The sequence below is a fragment of the Diadema antillarum genome, unplaced genomic scaffold (genome assembly GCF_040938485.1).
Source record: "Diadema antillarum isolate AM-2024a unplaced genomic scaffold, OU_Dant_1.0 seq00000447_RagTag, whole genome shotgun sequence".
NCBI lineage: Eukaryota > Metazoa > Echinodermata > Echinoidea > Diadematoida > Diadematidae > Diadema > Diadema antillarum.
The window spans coordinates 443022-456998 of record NW_027271421.1 but is presented as its reverse complement, the minus strand read 5'-3'; the positions used below and the strand labels follow the sequence as shown (position 1 = coordinate 456998).

General features: G+C 39.2%; 1 protein-coding gene across 2 annotated transcripts in view; it reads left to right on the top strand.

Moving 5' to 3' along the window:
- The first annotated feature begins 777 nt into the window (after positions 1 to 777).
- The window catches only part of LOC139732771 (cholinesterase-like), a 45217-nt gene continuing 32017 nt past the window's right edge, over positions 778 to 13977 (top strand). Inside the window, exons 1-10 of one of the 2 annotated variants that reach the window (XM_071643614.1) lie at positions 779 to 1044; positions 2871 to 3044; positions 3475 to 3634; positions 7953 to 8030; positions 8271 to 8389; positions 9097 to 9264; positions 10030 to 10484; positions 11445 to 11639; positions 12312 to 12493; positions 13486 to 13736. In XM_071643614.1, coding sequence (XP_071499715.1) covers positions 883 to 1044; positions 2871 to 3044; positions 3475 to 3634; positions 7953 to 8030; positions 8271 to 8389; positions 9097 to 9264; positions 10030 to 10484; positions 11445 to 11639; positions 12312 to 12493; positions 13486 to 13601 — 1809 coding nt within the window. In that variant the 5' untranslated portion in view covers positions 779 to 882 and the 3' untranslated portion in view covers positions 13602 to 13736. Of the gene's footprint in view, positions 1045 to 2870; positions 3045 to 3474; positions 3635 to 7952; positions 8031 to 8270; positions 8390 to 9096; positions 9265 to 10029; positions 10485 to 11444; positions 11640 to 12311; positions 12494 to 13485; positions 13737 to 13977 lie in introns of those variants that run through there. The other variant, XM_071643615.1, reaches the window with a different exon arrangement.

Genomic DNA, 13977 nt, shown 5'->3' with positions numbered 1-13977 from the left:
ATTGGAAAAGGACATCCATTTCACACTGAACTCGTGTTTTTTCAACATCCTGCTGGATATATTATGTACATAATCACGATAATGTTTCCTTGGTTCAATGAAAAGAGAACTAAACATAACTATATGGGGAAAATAAAACGCACACACACACACACACACACACACATATATGATTATAAAATATGCATATATATTTATATTATAATATAATCATATATATATAGGAGATATGAGAAAGGAAATTATATACAATATATAATTATATATACATATTTATATACACAGTATATATGTATATATATATATATATATACATATTTATATACACAGTATATATGTATATATATATATATACATATTTATATACACAGTACATATATATATATATATATGTATATATATATTGTAAATTAGTATATATTCAAATATTCGTTCCCTCAATATTGAGATTTCAATATGTTTTCAGTATAACTTGCGTGAAGCAAAACACACAGGCTTTAGAGTGTGTATAGGAAAGGTGTGCAAATAACTTGCAGATGTACTACAAATACCATGAAATAACTGTGTAAACATGGATTCTCTTCTGAAAACATCGGCCATTGTAATTTGGTAGTCACCTGACCCACCATAAATATTCAATTATGGAACTACAGACTTTTTTTTTTGATATGACAACAGAAGCCCGGACAAAGTTCAACCAAGTATTGCGCTGGTCCTCAACACAAATATATTGAATATTAGGTTAAATGAAACACACGCAAACACGCTCACGCTTTTAGGAAGTATGAGCAATCCATATTCTGAGCGCAAGTATAGTGAAATACATATAATCTAAGAAAAGCGAGGATCGGGTCTTAACCAAGTTTCACGTCATTCGGAAAAATGGATCTTCGTCGAATTGTGCTGGTTATGATTATCACAGTGGGCCTGGCAAGTGCTGAAGGTCCACGAGTCACCGTCAACGAAGGAATTCTGGTAGGAAAGACCGTGACTTTCAGTGAAAACAGGTTCATCAACAAGACTCGAGATGTCGACTTGTTTCTGGTAAGGCCTTATATTCGAGTTTCTCTTTCCTCGATCACGGCGCGAATCATTTTGTTTGACAACAAAGGAACAATTATAGCTACTCTTTTTGACGTTTTGTAAGGTTGATATTGATATTGATATTGATAGATACTTTATTTTCTGCAAATCAATACACATAAGTTACATAATCATGAACATATAGGGAATATACAAAGTAAATTCAACACGGAGTCGTTTGACTTGCATAAACAACGATATAAAAGGGAATTAATGATATAATATACAGTATGCATGTCTATGCAGCAGGGATTACAACAACAATAATTATAGTTAAGAAGCGACTATGCAGTTACTATGGTACATTTAGAGACAAAAGAAAATCCTCTTTCCACAGGATTGAGTCCTAGAATTCACGGCTTCGACATTCTCTCGTCGATTGCCTTTCTGTAAAATACTTGATGTTAAGGACATAGACAAAGGGTAGTCACTTTAAGAAATACGTAGTTCACATGATATCGATAAAGTTGAAATAGCTTGGTTGTCGAATATGAAAAGGCATGGCATCTTGAATTCACCGTTTCGTTTTGGTCATGTGACTATAGCGCACTCCGGATATAATAAACACTGTTATAACGAAATTCAGTTGAACACGAAGTAAAAATTCATGCCGTAACATTATCCCCTGTGTGTGTGTGTTTATTGTTTGTTTGGTCGGTTGTAACGAAATTTCGATATAACGAAAAAAAAAAAAAAACTGCCTGTCCCGAGGACAGGCAGTCCACTGTATCACATCCTTATTATTTTCACTCAAGTAGTAGACCAAACCAGGGTTTACTTTCATTTGGATTTGGGGATTGACATGGCTGACCGGAATTCATCCTATATCCTGTCAGTAATGCTCGATAAGAAAATCTACCTCGCGAGAAAATATGAACAAGGGATATGTCCACGCCAAAGGACATAATATCACTACTTAAATGTTTTAAGGTCAAGTCTTGCGACATTTTTTTTTTCTTCCTACATGGTCATGTCGTAAGTTCTGGTTAATTGTGCAAGTTAATTGTGTTTACTGGCAAACTAGAGGAACATCAATAATGTCAATACGACATGGTCATGACAAATTATTTTGTTGTTACGTTTCCGAGAAATAGAGCCCATGGGCTAAAACAACACAATCCGCATCAATTTAGACCAATTATCTATACACTTGTTTCGTTTGGTGTCATGTCCCTTGATGGCGTATGGCAGGACTCTTTTACAATCCATTTGATTAAACTTTGAACGACAACTTAATTCCAGCACAGTGCACATATTAGGGAGCTTTAGATTTTGACGCGCGGACGTTTGAGCCGACGGTTGCCCTGAACGTTCTCCTCTCCCTGCGTCATGTGGAAAAGTAGCTTTAGATTACGCTGGGACGCAACGTATAAAAAATAAAATCACGCCCCCATATGATCAGTGCATGAAAAAGCTCTCTACGTCGCAAACTGTGCGGACGTGAAAATAGCCCACTACGCGTAGTAAACAACTCAGGCGACGCAAGCTAAAAATAGATTGACTTTACGCGCGCTACTGCGCAAGCTCAGATCATGTTTTTTTTTTTCCTTTGAACGTCCGCGCGTCTAAAATCTAAAGCTCCCTATTATCTTGCCTGCGACCGACTGCCGTACATCAAGATTGCTATCATCAATGATTTATGACTCGAATAAGACATGTACAACCTGTATATAACAGGAAAATTGGACGTTATATCGAAGTTCAGAGGAGTAATATTTGTACATATCTAATATTGATTATGTGTGTTTTTAATGTTTCTGACTGAAAGATGCTAATCATGCTTACAGGGTGTACCTTACGCGGCCCCGCCCATACGATTTGCCCCGCCCACAAACATGACGTCATGGTCAGGGGAAAGGAATGCCACGGAGTTTTCTCCTGCTTGTGAGCAGACCAACACTTTTGACTTTTTTACCTCCGAGGATTGCCTCTATCTGAACGTCTACGCGCCTACATCAAGGGTATGTAGAGAAGAAAGAACAATCAATGCTAATAATGATATAGAATTATTATTTTGTAAGCATTTCTTTTTGATTCAATTCAATTCAATTCAATTCAAGCTATATTTCATTTTTCGAAAAGAACATAGACCTTTCCCTTTCTTGGTAACAGAGTATGAAATAATTGTGGAACCTTATACTACTTATAAATTGCAATAAGAAATTAAAGTGCTGAAAATAAGAAAGCAATACGCAAACTTCGAATAATTGAGGGACCCACTAAGAAGACAAAGCTTGTAGAACGTGGGCACCTCAGGTACCGAATGTCAATAGAAAATAAGTTAATGCATAAGTACAAAAACGCATGTCTTGAAAAAAAAATACAGCATGTGAAGTATACAGTGGTTCTCTGTTTTTTATGGCATTCATATCATTGTTTGTTTTACTCAAGACTTCAGGCATGGCAGTTATGGTGTGGATTCACGGGGGGTCGTTCAACTCTGGCTCAGCAATGATCTATGACCATTACGGCGTCCCATTGGCTGTTGTAGGTGACGTCATTGTTGTAGCAATCAACTACAGACTAGCGATCTTTGGACAGTTTTCCACTGGTTAGTATGAATATATCATGCCAATTGAATGGCATGGGCGTCACCAGGGGGGGTGCGTTGGGTGCGAACGCACCCCCCTTCAGATCCTTTAAAAAAAAAAAAAAAAAAAAAAAAAATAGTCTGCGAGCGACCTCAACGCCGGACGCTAAATAATTATTCTTTTCTACTTTTTTTTTATATTTTGCACCAGGGACACACACACACACACACACACACACACACACACACACACACACACAAACAATTCGCACCCCTGGTTCTGGCAGCACTGATTTTATACTTATCTATTAGTATTCTACAGTGTTTACTATTTATCGACCATACTGTACATCCGTACGATACGGAGCACTTATACACGTTTGCATGTACGTGTGCTACTTACAAGTATGTAGGGTCTATGTACGTTACTTCTGACCAATCCATATTGCCAGCCCAAGAGCGAGCCTTAGCCTCATTAAAAAAAATAAAAAGAAATGGAGGGGCAAGCATATTAATTGCCCCCCCCCCGTAATCAATAATTCCCGAAATGAGAAGATTTTCTTGCTTTTGAAAGAAAACAAAAATGTTGCCCCCATGAAAATATTGGAAGGCAAGCGCACCATTTGCCCCACCCCACATAATCATAATTCCCGCGATGAAAAGCTTTTCTTGCTTTTTTGTTAGAATTCAAGAAATCTGTCCAATTATTTCACCCAAAAGCAATGGCGTAACTACGGAGAGGGGGGGGGGGGTGCGGCCCCTCCCAATCCGCTGGTAAAAAAAAAAAGGATTTCCCGAAATAGTAGTTCAAGTGTTAGTAAACTGCTTTTGAATGAAAGGGTGATCCAGAAATAAGATATCTTTCTATGATTTCTTTTAACCATAATTAAATAGGTATATAGTGTGAAACATTGTTCAAAAAGCCCGGACCCGACAAAAGATTGTGATTCCTGGTTGGCATTCTGCATATAAGCAGGATATGCGCAGTGTACTCAGTACATCCGAACGAAGAGTCGCTACAATCAGGGGCTTCCACCTCCCTGCTACAATGTTGCGCAATGTGATGTAGAATGTACACCTTTGTACCTTACGCTTCGTTATATCAAAGCTAGATCATTGATTTTGCAGTGTTGCTTTACATACTAGTCTATATATATATATATATATAAATGTCTTGCATTGCCAATAAAAAGACTTGACCTGGGTTAATTCCTAACTTTTCCATGTATATAATATACACACACACAAACAAACACGCACAATTAGTTTAGGGGATGCTCTAAAGTGCAGATTTTGGACATCCTTTCAACGCTTGGTCACTTCGACGCCACCTCGCTGGTCATACCTCCCCCAGTCATGAACATAAACCCACACCCTTGACTACCAGTGGCGGATCCAGGGGGTGGGGCGCACCGGGCGTCCCCCCCCCCTTTAATTTTCAAAGCGAAAAAAAAATAGCTGCAAACGGCAGTTTGTGGACAGTAAATAATGTCAAATTTTCAAGCTTGCTCGCTCCTCTCGCTTGCATTTAGTCGTAATGCCATTCTCCTGGAGTTGCTGCCAGTAATTGCCGGCAGTTGCGCCTGGTGCGCCCCCTTAATTTCCAAAGCGAAAAAATATACTTGAAGCTACAAACGGCAGTTTGGGGATTGTAAAATGTCAAAATTTTCAAGCTCGCTCGCTCCGTTCGCTCGCATTTAATCTGTATGCCATTCTTCTGATGTTGCTGCCAGTAATTGCCTGCAGTTGCGCCCGGTGCGCCCCCCCCCCCCCTTAATTTCCAAAGCGAAAAAATATGGCTAAGAACGGCAGTTTTTAGACTGTAAAATGTAAAATTTTCAAGCTCGCTCTCTTCACTCACTCGCATTCAATCTTTATGCCATTCTTCTGATGTTGCTGCCAGTAATTGCCGGCAGTTGCGCCTGGTGCGCCCCCCCCCCTTAATTTCCAAAGCGAAAAATATAGCTACAAACGGCAGTTTGGGGAATGTAAAATGTCACAATTTTCAAGCTCGCTCGCTCCGTTCGCTCGCATTTAATCTTTATGCCATTCTTCTGATGTTGCTGCCAGTAATTGCCTGCAGTTGCGCCCGGTGCGCCCCCCCCCCCCTTAATTTCCAAAGCGAAAAAATATGGCTAAGAACGGCAGTTTTTAGACTGTAAAATGTAAAATTTTCAAGCTCGCTCTCTTCGCTCGCTCGCATTTAATCTTTATGCCATTCTTCTGATGTTGCTGCCAGTACTTGCCTGCAGTTTCGCCCGTTGCGCCTCCCCCTTAATTTCCAAAGCGAAAAATATCGCTAAGAACGGCAGTTTTTGGACTGTAAAATGCAAAATTTTCAAGCTCGCTCATTCCGCTCGCTCGAATGTAATCATTATGCTCTCTTGATATTGCTGCCAGTATTTGCCAGCAATTGCGCCCGATGCGCCCCCTTTAATTCTAAAGCGAAGAAATATAGCTACAAACGGCAGTTTGTTTGTTTTTTACTGTAAAATGTCAACATTTTCAAGCTCGCTCGCTCGCTCGCTCGCATTTAATTGTTACGCAATTCTCCTGATGTTGCTGCCTGTAATTGCCGGCAGTTGCGCCCGGTGCGCCCCCCCCCCCCCTCCTTTATTTCCAAAGCGAAAAAATATGGCTCCAAAAGGCAGTTTTTAGATTGTAAAATGTCAAAATTTTCAAGCTCGCTCTCTTCGCTCGCTCGCATTTAATTGTTATGCCATTCACCTGATGTTGCTGCCAGTAAAATTGCCAGCAGTTGCGCCCGGTGCGCCCCCCCCCCTTAATTTCCAAAGCAAAAAAAAAAATATGGCTACAAATGGCAGTTTTTGGACTGTAAAATGTCAAAATTTTCAAGCTCGCTCGCTCGCTCGCTCGCATTTAATTGTTATGCAATTCTCCTGATGTTGCTGCCAGTAATTACCGACAGTTGCGCCCCGTTGCGCCCCCACCCCTCCTTTATTTCCAAAGCGAAGAAATATGGCTCCAAACGGCAGTTTTTGGACTGTAAAATGTCAAAAATTTTCAAGCTCGCTCTCTTCGCTCGCTCGCATTTAATTGCTATGCCATTCACCTGATGTTGCTGCCAGTAATTGCCAGCAGTTGCGCCCGGTGCGCCCCCTTAATTTCCAAAGCAAATAGATATGGCTACAAACGGCAGTTTTTGGACTGTAATGTCAAAATTTTCAAGCTCGCTCGCTTACCTCGATCGCATTTAATTGTTATGCAATTCTCCTGATGTTGCTACCAGTAATTACCGGCAGTTGCGCCCGTTGCGACCCTCCCCCCCCCCCCCACGCCTCCTTTATTTCCAAAGCGAAAAAATATGGCTCCAAATGGCAGTTTTGGGACTGTAAAATGTCAAAATTTCCAAACTCGCTCTCTTTGCTCGCTCGCATTTAATTACTATGCAGTTTACCTGATGTTGCTGCCAGTAATTGCCAGCAGTTGCGCCCGGTGCGCCCCCCTTAATTTACAAAGCAAAAAAATATGGCTACAAACGGCAGTTTTTGGACTGTAAAATGTCAAAATTTTCAAGCTCGCTCGCTCCCCTCGCTCGCATGTATTCGTCATGCCATTCTCCTGATATCGCTGCCAGTAATTTGTCGTTTCACACCGTCATTCCATAATCCATTTATAGGGGGTATACCCTAACCCTTTCCCCGCTTGGTTTCCCTCAAAAAACAGTAAAAGTCTAGGGATTGAGAGCTTCCTATATTCCAAATGTCTGTCCAAAAAAATCTCGTAAACATTTAGTGTCAAAACGCACCCCCCTTGAAAAAAAGCTGGTGACGCCCCTGAATGGGAACTAAAACCTGTAACCCCAATTTCAGTAAGATGAACTGTTATCTCTATGGTAAAGCGATGACTTTAATACTCGATAGTATGTCTTTTTCTGACGTCTATACAATTTGTCACTTCCTGAAGATTTTTCCCACTAATCATTGTTTGGTAGCTTATTTCGTATTCAGTAACGTCATTCAGAGGACCGTGGAGTTAGTAGGGACATTGCTCATTACTGTTTCTGAAGTTGCCAGACATTATTCCTAAGCGATAGGCAATCTGTAGAATTCTGTGATTACAGACATGTGATTTTCACTTCTCGTTCTTTTATACTAAAACTAGGAGACTAGGAAAACGAAGACAACTGATTGAGGCAATGTGGTAGTTGTTGTTTGTTATCTTTTTTTTTTGTCGCTGTTGTTATTTTGTTTTGTTTTGTTTTTTTTTTTGTTCTGGGTATTGTTTTTTTTTTTTGGGGGGGGTTGTATTTTTTGTTTGTGTGTTTGTTTGTTTGTTTTTGTGTATAACAAACAATGAAATGCATTTTTATTTCCAGAGGATGACTCAGCTCGGGGAAATGTTGGTATGCTCGACCAAGCAGCAGCCCTTAAATGGATCTATGAAAACATTGAAGGTAAGAAAAAAAAGACAACTAATTACGTAAAGCATTGATATATTGCAAGCCTACCTATTTAAAGATAATACTTAATGTCCATTTATACTCTGTGCTTTATAATTTCAAGTCATTTCACAAAGGGTTATGATAGTGTTTTAACTACTAATCAATCAAAATGTTGGAAATCACTCGAAAAACAAAACTTGTTGTATCTTGTAAAAAGCTTAAAATGTTACTTTTTACCTGCAATTTTTACAGCTTTTGGAGGCGACAAAGACAGAATAACAATCTTTGGTGAGAGTGCAGGCTCGGCCAGTGTCAGTTTCCACCTAGTGTCCAAACTAAGTCGACCCTACTTCAGTCAAGCCATCATGCAGGTATGTCAGACAAACTTAACACACACACACACACACACACACACACACACAAGCCCGAATCTTTTTGTAGTATTTATAGATATGAATATTTTTGGAAAAGAATTTTTGATTGAAATATATTCATATAATCTTATACAATTGGGATGTTTGAATAGATTTGGTTTTTTTCTGTGTAGTATTATGTGGTAATTTTTCTTTTTTGCAATATATTTTATGACTGATTGTGATTTTTAATGTGGATGTAATGTATGACAGTTCAATGTATCTAGTTGTCAGTGCAATGTATTTTAGCCTTCGGGCTACGATTTTGCAAACTTTTACCTAATAAACCATTCTAAAAATAATAATAATAACAAAATTGATTCTCATATAGCGATAGAAAACGTGTGATGTGATACATACTATTGTTGATTGCATTAATTTCTGTTTCTGTTAAACTGATGAAATGTTTCACAGTGTCAGTGTCATTTGCACACACGTATACGCACACTTTTTAATGATATTCTCTGTTTGAATTTCATTCAACATCAGGCTATTTTTCACAATAACATTACTTTGAACAAAACACACAAACACACGCACACAAACACACACAAACACACACACACACACACAAACACACAAATATTCCAGCTGACGTATAGTCGATCCAACTTCATTTTACCACATCACACTATCCCTTTAATATTGGCTATCGTTGGCTGTAGAGTGGGAATGTGTTCAGTAGCTGGGCCTTCGAAGATGACCCGGACAGAGAACGACGGCTATCCCGAGACCTGGGCCTAGCACTGGGCTGTGACGTGTCTACATCATCTATCCTTGTCGAGTGTCTGAGGGGAGTAGATGCCCGTAACCTGAGTAACACAGCTGATCAGGTAACTCTTATTAGTCATGAATGTACAAGATTTATGATACCTACAGACTGCATTGCTTTATGAACTACATGTATGACTTGATATAATTAATTCGTTTCACTCCCTCGTACTGTGGTCATTTCAAGCAGAACTCCCCCTGTGTAGGTATACCTATATTACACAATGCATATGTGACTTGACAGTCAAAAGATTCAAGTTCTCGAAGTTCATGAACTACATCAATGAATTCATATATGTCTTGTGAACCAAGCCTTCCTTGCCTCGTAAAAAATACAATAAAAGTAACGGATAAATAGCACATGGCTGTCGTCTCAATGCATCATTATAGAGTTTTAACAATATTTTGTTCGGTTTAATAACCAGATACATGCAGTACTTGACTGGGGTCTGAATGACTTACTATTTGTATTCCCACCACTCTACCTTGCGCGCATATACACCCAATATTTATGGTCATCTGATGGCATCATCCTTGTATTACATTTACATTTGTTTCCTTCAGGCTCCTTTGTAAGAGGTTCAAACCCGAAGGAAAGTTGGAGGCGTGTCGCACTGTAATGTTTTCAAATATCTTTATCGCTGACTATCGTCATGGCAATCGGTTTATAACGAATGTTGTCGAACTTGAGCAAGTTAAAACCCAATGTTAAAAGCTTGAATAATCGGTTTTCCTTGGCAAGCATTTTGATAAGATAACTGCTACGCATAATTACAGATAAAAGTAACGAATGACTCATATCCTTGAACATTATCATTGTTTTAAAGATTTACTCGGACCATTATTCAGTTTACCCTGTCACCCTGGATGGCGTCTTTCTTGAGGATTCTCCGTTAAACCTCTACCGGAAGGGAGACTTTGCGAAGATTCCAATTCTTACCGGCTTTAACAAGGACGAGGGGACGCTATTTCTTTATACCCAGGCAGCCGCGGAATATATTGGAAGCCCAACACCGCCCCCTGTCAGCCGAGAAGTATACCTTGCCAGCATGCATACTTATCTCACTTCATACGTGCTTCCGGATGAAATAGTACTCAATTCTGTGGATCAGGAGTACACACACTGGGCGACTTACGATAACACCAACGCCTCGTATTTTGATGCCCTGGTAGCATTTTTCGGCGATTTCGCTTTCAACTGTCCAACTGATGCACTCGTGAGGGCGCACTATCAAGCAGGAGGGACTGTTTATAAGTACTACATGCCATACGCACCAACAAGGTTAGCCAGGCCCATGACCGTGTATATCTCATGCCAGACTTATACATTCCTATAAGACCAAAATATTCACCAATTTTTAGATTAAAACATGGATTGTGATCGCACATCGAAATTTACTGCACAGAAATATCAACACATCTTTAATTGAAAAGAGGATGATGATCGCATAATTATGCATGGTGTATTGCGCAGAACTTGGTCCTTCTCTGATTTCAGTATCCATGTGTTGAGTAAATCTACTTTCCAAACTATGCTATTTGCTACCTTGCCTGCTTCATTCTAAAGACAGTGAAAATATTTTTCCACACTTTTGTTATCGTAATGATGATCCTGATCAAACTAAAGAGAAACATTGAAAAGGATCAAGTGGAAAAACTCTTGCACTGACACAACTGTACCTCCCTATCACTTCGCGCAAAGTTATATATTTCAGTTTACCTGCCATTATGTTGCTTCCGATAACTTACATTTTTAGCATTATAGCAATAGAGCATTGATACGCAATGGCGGTAATATCCGGGGATACTCTATAAAAGCAACGTATTGTTGTCATTATTGTTATTTTGATCATTACCATTCAAGGGAAAACCAACGAGTAAAACTCTTGAATTCTTCGTCCAATCGGGTGAGACCGACAAGCAGAATAACCAAATACTACGCGTTGCCCCGCGAAGCATGTGTGTCAATCACTATAAAACCCACTTTGATTTAGTTGATTGTTGATTCCGGTTCCGTTTTATCAAAAGATATAACCGATTATAAATTTCCTTACTACAAAGGCTGCCATAGACTTACCGTATAAATCAACTTTATAGGGCCTAATCAATTATAACTCTTCATAAGACAGGTCCCTGGAATACCAATAAAAAAAAAAAAATTGTTCATGTGTATACTTACTAACAGCCCCTGCCAGTGTAAAGTGGGTTTCTTTTCTGTGTATTTGTCGACTATGATGTACAGGAGCTATGTGGAATACCAGGGTTTGGCCCCCACGACACCCTGGCTTGGAGCGGGACATGCTGAGGACATCACCTTTGTCTGGGGAATCCCCTTCATAGATGAGCTCTACCACATCAAAGGACATAACATGACCGACGAGGAAAACGCCCTCTCCGTTAAATTTATGGAGTTCTGGACAAACTTCGCAAAATCTGGGTAAGCACAATGACAGCTTTGATTTGGTTTTGTTTGTTACCTTAAACTATGATAGAATAAGAAAACATGGAACCAATATAGAAATCTGTACTGATACCACATGGCAGATATTCCATGACATATGTAAAATTTATCGTAGATGATGTACGAGTACGTACAGAAGAGAACATGAAGAACATTGTGGAAGGAGTTGAGGATCACTTGAAATCATTTCTAACATGATGTACATGTAACCTCATGAACATAACAGAGGGGATCACAGTCAAAATAGAACTATGTCATTGAGCAGTTGACTTTACTTCAAATTTTTTTTTGCCAATATCGATATGGCAAAAAAGCATTAAAATAACTGGAAAAAAGGCGTGTGCTTTGCGGATGGCAAGTTTTACATTCTTGACTAAATATGGACTGGAATAGAGCCATGCTAATTATTACAGTAGTAAAACGCTATGAAATACGCGATATGCATTCTACATAATATTGTAAAGTTTCATCCAGCAACTTTGTGAATAATACGTGACATATAAAGTGGGAGCCAGGTGCCTTTTAATGTTCTTTACAGACATATAGTACTATGTAAAGGCTGCTCATCATTATCATTATCATTATCACCATCATTTTCACCATCCTCTACCAGTCCAAAATCTCAGTTGTGAAATGATATGCATTCAGTGATCCAAGCAAGCCAAGCGTTGATGCCGAACCTGGAGTCGGGGAGGATCTCTGGCCTAGTTACTCCATCCCTGAACTCAACTACAAGGAACTGGCTCCTGGCCTTGCAGTCGGTAGAGCTGTTCGAGCCAGGCAGTGCCACTTCTGGAACTCCTACATGCCCACTCTTCTCACTCATGCAAGTAAGTCTACACGTCAGTTTCAGTCATTTCAAAGAAACATTTCACATCTGATTCTATGGTCAGACTATATAATGTTTGATATTACTTATTGAATACACGGTCCAAAACTCACTTTAACATGCGGTATACCAGTATCGTCAGATGAAATCTTGAAAATTGAATCTCGAAGATTGAATAAGCTTTACTTATGTCATTACAAATAATTATAGGCTTTCTTGAGCAACACTACGCAACGAGAAGCATTGGTAAAACGGTTGTTTGAAGGTACTTGTATAATTCCATAATTATGTCTTTGATGTCCAAAGCTGGATTTGGATTAGTGGTATATCAAGAGGAGAAGGAATACTTTCAACGGTTAACAGTTATTGTTGTAAACAGGAAAGAGATTATAAACTTTGAAAGTTCCAACGAAAATGGATCAGTATTCTACCATATTTCTAAAAAGCATTGAAATTTACAAATGACTTCGGGAAGGAAATGAGTTCAGCTGTCTACTACAACCAATCTGAGCTGAGAAGTGAGTCGGTGTTGTCGAATTTAAAGAGACGAGGAAGTCAGAGCAAAGTCTAAAGTAATATCTTGTCTCGAAGGTTGGATGCTGTGTCTCAGTGGAAAAGACGATGGAGTGTCAATCCGAGGTTTGTGGTTCGAATCCACCTGGATTTGGCGGATGAGTTCCTTGGCAATTGTCCCTCATTGCGTTTTCTTTCGGATAGGGGACTTAAAATCGTCAGTCGAGCGGTTGCTTACTTCAAGCATTCATTGCTTCCTTGACAGCCACGTTAGAAAAGTTCAGACTTAAAAATGATGTGAATGATCGGATAACACGTTGATGGAACGCTACTCAACATCATCGCTCACATTACATTACGTAGCAGTGCAACCCTATGAGGTATCTTCAAATATTCGGAAGCAAAATGTACAATTTGAAAAGAATTAAGAGCACATGAAATGTGATAAATCATGTCATTCCTCTCCGGTATCTTTATCAGGAGACATCGACGAACTAGAGAAGGATTGGCAAGACAGTTTTAGCATCTGGAAAACGGGACTGACTGGATGGCAACAAGAATTCGAGGAGTACAAGCAAGGGTCTACCTGTAACTGACTGAAAACCTTATGAGAACGACAACTGAAACGGTTCTTCATCGTGACTCCGTCAGTCCGTCAGAATAGTTTAGGACCACCATTACTTTAATTATTTTAAGTTAGAATCTAGCTTATTCCATATTTCAATTGAGCTCGGAAGCAAAACGATTCTCGAACGCTTCAATTCTAACACATGATTTTTCAATATTGCATCTGTTCTTCAATTTTGATTTTCTCCTGGGAAAGAGATAATTACATTTTGAGACATAGTCACAATCAATGATGCTAATAACGTACTGCTGCTATCAAGACATGACTATAATAACTTTTACCATTTTTTAACATTTGAATAATATAGTTGGGGATTACTGTTTGCATCTCCTGCAGCCTTACTG